The sequence below is a fragment of the Salvelinus sp. IW2-2015 genome, unplaced genomic scaffold (assembly GCF_002910315.2).
Source record: "Salvelinus sp. IW2-2015 unplaced genomic scaffold, ASM291031v2 Un_scaffold2661, whole genome shotgun sequence".
NCBI classification, from domain to species: Eukaryota; Metazoa; Chordata; class Actinopteri; order Salmoniformes; family Salmonidae; genus Salvelinus; species Salvelinus sp. IW2-2015.
The window spans coordinates 29,275-36,741 of NW_019943967.1; the positions used below are offsets into that span (position 1 = coordinate 29,275).

A 7,467-nucleotide genomic window follows, 5' to 3' on the forward strand; every position below is an offset into this window, starting at 1 on the left:
TGGCTTTTCTTTGTACGACTGTATTTAAAGTCCCAGCTGCTCTCTTCCAGGTCAAGGAGTATGACCAGGTACCTTGCGCGGGTAGTTCTGGGCTGATCCCTCAACCGTCTTCCTTCAGTCATTGATCATTGACCTGCCCCACCGACGGTTTTGGAACCAGATTCAACCCGAGGTTTTGAGATCTTGCTATCCGAGCTCCCAGATCCGAGGGTGATTGACTGTCCATGCTTCAACTTCGTTCCATTTTTCGTTTATTATAATGTGCGCCAACAGTTGTTTGCTTCTCACCAAGCTGCTTTGGCTCCTTATTGTCCTGTAGGCCCAATCCCGCAGCCGTTTGTGCAGGCTCTACTAATTTTACCTCGATTGTCCCTTACCACAGCTCTCTGGTCTTGCGCCATTGTGGAGAGGTTGATCTGTTTCGATTGCAAAGTGTGTGCGCACAGGTGTCTTTATACAGGTAACGAGTTCAAAAGCAGGTGGCAGTTAATACAGGTGAGGATGAGTGGAGAACAGGAGGGCTTCTTAAAGTGGAAAAACTTTGGGCCAAAAAACCCTGCTGCAGTGTGTGCAAACCTGGTCAAGAACTACAGGAAACGTATGATCTCTGTAATTGCAAACCAAGGTTTCTGTACCAAATATGAAGTTCTGCTTTTCTGATGTATCAAATACTTATGTCATGCAATAAAATGCAAATTAATTACTTAAAAATCATACAATGTGATTTTCTGGATTTTTGTTTTAGATTCCGTCTCTCACAGTTGAAGTGTACCTATGATAAAACAGACCTCTACATGCTTTGTAAGTAGTAAAACCTGCAAAATCGGCAGTGTATCAAATACTTGTTCTCCCCACTGTATATATGGATCAGCAATGACAGAGCGACATAGGCAAGATGTAATAGATTGTATAAAATATAAAACATATGAGATGGGTAATGCAAGATAAGTAAACATTATTAAAGTGGCATTATTTAGGTGACTAGTGATCCATTTATTAAAGTGGTCAATGATTTCAAGTCTGTATGTAGGCAGCAGCCTCTCTGTGTTAGTGACGGCTGTTTAACAGTCTCATGGCCTTGAGATAGAAGCTGTTTGCAGTCTCTCAGTCCCAGCTTTGATGCACCTGTACTGACCTCGCCTTCTGGATGGTAGCGGGGTGAACAGGCTGTGGCTCGGGTGGTTGTTGTCCTTGATGATTTTTTTGGCCTTCCTGTGACATCGGGTGCTGTAGGTGTCCTGGAGGGCAGGTAGTTTGCCCCCGGTGATGCGTTGCACAGACCTCACCAACCTCTGTAGAGCCTTGCGGTTGTGGGCAGTGCAGTTTCCGTACAAGGCTGTGATACAGCACAACAGGATGCTCTCAATTCTGCATTTGTAAAGGTTTATGAGGGTTTTAGGTGACAAGCCACATTTCTTTAGATGCGGAAGGCCAACATAGGAAAATGTGGTGGATTGAGATGCAGACGGTGCAGATATCTCTAGTTTAAACTGACAGATTTTGATGCCGATGTTTTTCATTATGTTACTTAGATTGACACACGGGTGAAATTATGTTACTTAGATTGGCCACGTGGTGAAATCCCTGAGCGGTTTCCTTCCTCTGCTGCAACTGAGTTAAGAAGGACACCTGTGTCTTTGTAGTGACTGGGTGTATTAATACACCATCCAAAGTGTAATTAATAACTTCACCATGCTCAAATGGATATTGAATGTCCACCAATAGGTGCCCTTCTTTACGAGGCATTGAAAAACCTCCATGATCTTTGTGGTTGAATCTGTGTTTGAAATTTACTGCTCAACTGAGGGACCTTACAGATAATTATATGTGTGTGTGTACAGAGATTAGTTAGTCAATCAAAAATCATTTAAACACTTATTGCACACAGAGTGAGTCCATGCAACTTATTATTATACTTTGTTAACCACATTTCTACTCCTGAACGTATTTAGGCTTTCCATAACTAAGGTTTTGCCATTACTAAGGGTTTGAATACTTATTTACACAAGACATTTCAGCTTTTATTTATGTTTTACTAATTTCTAAAAATACATATTAAATGCAGGCAGTAACCCAAGATAATGTCGAAAAAGTCAAGGAGTGTTAATACTTTCTGAAGACACTGTGTTATGAATAAGTACAGGTTTTTTACACTCTTCTAATATACCGTGGGGGACATTTTGAAACGTTCAAAAATTATGTGACCCGGAAGTGATTTTGTTTTGTTGCTGAGACGATGACGTGTCTGTTTTGTGGTACGTTACAATCGAAACCGTATTGATTTAATATCTTTGGTTTAAGAGTTAACCTAACCTCACATCAGCTGTAAAACTATGTTGTTGTGCTAGCTAGTACATGTTGTCCAAGTAAAAACGCTCATGACAACAACGTAAAACTGTGAAGCTAATTGTGTCTAGCTAACCTTTGCGAATTAGCTAGACCTTGTTCACTGCTGGCTGTACATACAAAATGTATTTTGTGTCGTTAAACTAGCTATAGATCCACTGTCATATATGTTTGCAAGCCGTATGATATTATTCACTAGCCTGCTGAGGAGAGGACTCTGTGTGAAACCATTCTGGGACCATCGTTACCAAAACGCTTCGGTGGTATTACTGAATGAGGTTATATTGTGAGTATGCATAACAATACACTTTTCTTTATAGTTAACTACAATACAAAGACACGGTAACAGCTAGCTGGCAATTATGATTGTATGGACTATAGACAAGCAAATAATTGGGCGTGTGAAATGGCTAGCTAACGTTAGCTAGATGGTTTATCAACACACCTCCATCTATTCTAACGATGCTAACGTTATTCTAATTCTGGTGCTCTTTCTCTTGTAGCATGACTGCACTGTCAGACTTGGAGCCTGCTAAAAAGAGACTGCGGGTTGAAGTTTGCCTCCAAACACCTGTCGGCTCAAGGAGCCCTCAATCATTGGCTTTCAAAGGTAACACTCCCTGAACAGGGAAGATAAATGATCCTCTATGTAATCTGATTGGAGGTTTTTCTCCAGTTCAGTTTTTGAGTTGTTTGATTGTCTGATGTGTTTTTGCAGTAGGCCTATAGTGAGTGTAGCCTATGACTTACCAGTCAAGTTAATTATGATCCAAGTTGATTCTCATTCTGTTGTCTTTTGTGTCCTTTCCCTTAGCAAGTTCCAAAGAGGCAAGTCTACACGCAATGGAGGGGCAGCAGCATGGTGCCAAAGCCACATCTCTCAGTCAGGAAAACAATCCCAAGTCCCAACAGAATAACCTTGATAAGTGGCTGTTGAACCTTTCCCAAAGCACCACAAGCCCAGCTTCTGACATGTCTGAAGCTGCTGAAAAACAACTGGAAGATGTAGAGATGGTGAGTCCAGACAGCTCTGAGTCTGGCTGCAGTCACAAGATCCAGTTTATGGAGACAGAGACAGAGGCCCAGACCCATAGTTCAGACTCTGAGGAACCTGTTGTCTCTAGTATTATAGGCCTGGAGGATGAAGAGACAGCGCCTTTAACACCAACTGACAGCCTAAAGGATCACAAGCCCGTCTCGCAAGTCTCCACAGATCACAGGCCTGTCTCAGAAATCACAGATCACAGGCCTGTCTCGCAAGTCTCCCCAGATCACAGGCCTGTCTCGCAAGTCACCACAGATCACAAGCCTGTCTCGGAAGTCTCCACAGATCACAAGCCGGTCTCGCAAGTCTCCACAGATCACAGGCCGGTCTCGCAAGTCACCACAGATCACAAGCCGGTCTCGGAAGTCTCCACAGATCACAAGCCGGTCTCGGAAGTCTCCACAGATCACAAGCCGGTCCGCGAAGTCTCCACAGATCACAAGCCGGTCTCGGAAGTCTCCACAGATCACAAGCCGGTCTCGGAAGTCTCCACAGATCACAAGCCGGTCTCGGAAGTCTCCCCAGATCACAAGCCGGTCTCGGAAGTCTCCACAGATCACAAGCCGGTCTCGGAAGTCTCCGCAGATCACAAGCCGGTCTCGGAAGTCTCCACAGATCCTAAAGGGAACAGTGATGAGCAAATGGAGGAGACCGTGAGCCAGAGCAACAAGGAGCTGGACAAGCAGCAGGACACAGAAAGATCCTCCTCCTCCAAGGATAAAGGAAAAATAACAGACTTCTTCGCCCCATCCACAAGGTACAGTATTGGATACCAATAATTTCAGAAGTTTTGTCAGGAGAAAGAAGTCCCTGGTGCAGTGGAAGTAACCCATTTAATACAGAATTCTGGGTACACACGTTTTACATTCAAATATGCAAGAGCAACTAGGTCACATCTTAGATTCAAGGACATAGTACAAAGTCATATCTCAAGATTATATAGTCTAAGCATCCTCAATTACATGTAGGGTATAGGCTTCATTACAAATGTTGGTTGATAGGACAGTGGTGGTACCAGCAGGTGAGGACAGTGGTGGTACCAGCAGGTGAGGACAGTGGTGGTACCAGCAGGTGGGGACAGTGGTGGTACCAGCAGGTGGGGACAGTGGTGGTACCAGCAGTTCGAGACAGTTTTTGAGAGCTGAGAATGTGTCCTGGGTCGTTCCACCTCAAAAAGTACACGAGGCTTTCAACACCCACCATCTCAGATTTTTCTGGAATCATTTGTTGTTAGAAACAGATCAGATTAGCATTCCTGCAACACTAATTTGTGGAAAATACAATTTGATCTCTGAGGAAGGAAGCTAATTGAGTGCATCCAAATCGGCAATTTTTTGGTATTTATTAGGATCCACTTTAGCCGCTGCAAAAGCATTAGCTACTCTTCCTGGGGTCCACATGAAACATGACATAGTACAGAACATTAGTCAATGACTTGAAATACATACATTTAAAACATCACACATATCCTACATGTCAGATTCATTTAATATCACCTCTTTTTCCATGAACTTCAGTTAATAGCCTGTCAGAAGAGCAGCTTGATATTGACTAAAACCACATGCACACAATATCTAGCACACAATATCTAGGTCTAATACAACAGTTTTATTAATATGATTCATTTGTATTTATAATCACTGACCTAGACAACCAGGTGAGGGGAGTTCCTAACTAATCACTGACCTAGACAACCAGGTGAGGGGAGTTCCTACCTAATCGACTGACCTAGACAACCAGAGTGAGGGAGTTCCTACCTAATCACTGACCTAGACAACCAGGTGAGGGGAGTTCCTAACTAATCACTGACCTAGACAACCAGGTGAGGGAGTCCTAACTAATCACTGACCTAGACCAGCAGTGAGGGGAGTTCCTAACTAATCACTGACCTAGACAACCAGGTGAAGGGAGTTCCTAACTAATCACTGACCTAGACACCAGTAGGGGAGTTCCTACTAACACTGACCGAACAACCAGGTGAGGGAGTTCCTACCTAATCACTGACCTAGACAACCAGGTGAGGGAGTTCCTAACTAATCACTGACCTAGACAACCAGGTGAGGGATTCCTACCTAATCACTGACCTAGACAAACCAGGTGAGAGGAGTTCCTAACTAATCACTGACTAGACAACCAGGTGAAGGAGTTCCTAACCTTAATCATTGACCTAGACAACCAGGTGAGGAGTCCCTACCAAATCACTGAGACAACCAGGTACAAGTGAACAGTAAGAACCAGCAGACACTAGACCAGGGTTCCCCCAACTAGCGGCCTGCGAGGTGAATTTGGTCTGCGAATAGTTTATAGGTACTATATTTACATTCAATAAATATAGTACCCAACATCCGATTTGGACTAAACGTTTTTCTAACAATGAGCTAGACATGAGGAATCCACGCCGATATATATATACTTCCCTTCAGACTTTTTAAAGTTAGTTAGGCCTGTGTGTAAGTCATTAAGCAGGCTACTCTTGTTATGGTTGTAAGCAAAGATCTGTGAGGATATGAGTCGACTTGGCGTCCGGCTCGTGTCTCTTGGTTGACCCTTTTCAGATTAGTATTTTCAACAATAAAGTTGTTTCGGGGCAAAGTTTCACAAGCTTCACAAAGTTTCACAAGCTTCACAAAGTTTCACAAGCTTCACAAAGTTTCACAAGCTTCACAAAGTTTCACAAGCTTCACAAGTTTCACAAAGTTTCACAAAGTTTCACAAGCTTCACAAAGTTTCACAAGCTTCACAAGCTTCACAAAGTTTCACAAGTTTCACAAGCTTCACAAAGTTTCACAAGCTTCACAAAGTTTCTTTATGGTTTTTCGCTCTTAGGCTACTGACCAATAGAACACCTAGCCTAATTTGAATGTCATTCGTACAATTTTAACTTGTCGATAGGTTTTATCGTGACAGTTTCTTATGTTCCTGTTACTGCCAGAGAAACATGCTCTTCTCTGGGGTGGCTGTTGTGACTCTACAAGTGGTGGAGAAAACATGGCAACAGAAGAACCAATGTCTTCCTATCAGTACAGAGATCAAGTCGATGTCATAAAGGGAGTCTATTGTGATGTAGGCAGTCGTTTTTAGATAGATTGTTCTGATGTCTTCTTAAGATGTTTATTGTAAGTCATGTTGCTCTTGTATCATGTTGTTGATCTATTGCCTATTGTTTTTCTTCTGTGTTGTGTTAAAGTTGTTTCTCTTGTTTTCSATGTGACAGTGCCCAAGCTCCTTCGGAGAAACAACACAGATATGGAGACGTCCCGCGTGAGAAACAACGTGGAGACAGAGATGACGTCCCTCCGCCGTCGCCGCCGTACGATTCCAAGTGGCTGGGAAGCCCCATCGGTGATCTGAGGAGAATGCCACAGTGTGGTCGACCACTCCCACCACTGAGGAATAGTCCTGACCATCACACTGTCATGATCAGGGTGAGAGAGAGGGAGCAGCTCCTTGGAAAACTAACTGAATGCTTTAGTCTAAGCCAGTGGTGTCTAAGCCAGTGGTGTCAAACCCCATGGTGGGCTGAGCATCTGGTGGTTTTGTTATTTCTTTTCAATTTGTGTTCAATTTGTTCCTAACTAATCACTGACCTAGACAACCAGGTGAGGGGAGTTCCTAACTAATCACTGACCTAGACAATCAGGTGAGGGGAGTTCCTACCTAATCACTGACCTAGACAACCAGGTGAGGGGAGTTCCTAGGTCATGATTAGGTAGGAACTCTCCTCACCTGGTTTGTCTAGGTCAGTGATTAGGTAGGAACTCTCCTCACTGGTTGTCTAGGTCGTGATTAGTTAGGAACTCCCTCACCTGGTTGTCTAGGTCAGTGATTAGTTAGGAACTCCCCTCACCTGGTTGTCTAGGTCAGTGATTAGTTAGGAATCCCCTCACTGGTTGTCTAGGTCAGTGATTAGTTAGGAACTCCCCTCACCTGGTTGTCTAGGTCAGTGATTAGGTAGGAACTCCCCTCACCTGGTTGTCTAGGTCAGTGGATTAGTTAGGAACTCCCCTCATCTGGTTGTCTAGGTCAGTGATTAGGTAGGAACTCCCCTCACCTGGTTGTCTAGGTCAGTGATTAGT

At 43.7% G+C, this 7,467-nt stretch overlaps 1 protein-coding gene across 1 annotated transcript in view; it reads left to right on the forward strand.

Annotated features, from left to right (window-relative positions):
• The first annotated feature begins 2,232 nt into the window (after positions 1–2,232).
• Positions 2,233–7,467, forward strand: part of parga (poly (ADP-ribose) glycohydrolase a) — a 100,117-nt gene continuing 94,882 nt past the window's right edge. Inside the window, exons 1-4 of the mRNA XM_070440566.1 lie at positions 2,233–2,632; positions 2,850–2,956; positions 3,161–4,148; positions 6,606–6,816. Of these exons, the coding sequence (XP_070296667.1) occupies positions 2,514–2,632; positions 2,850–2,956; positions 3,161–4,148; positions 6,606–6,816 (1,425 nt within the window). The 5' untranslated portion in view covers positions 2,233–2,513. The remainder of the gene's footprint in view (positions 2,633–2,849; positions 2,957–3,160; positions 4,149–6,605; positions 6,817–7,467) is intronic.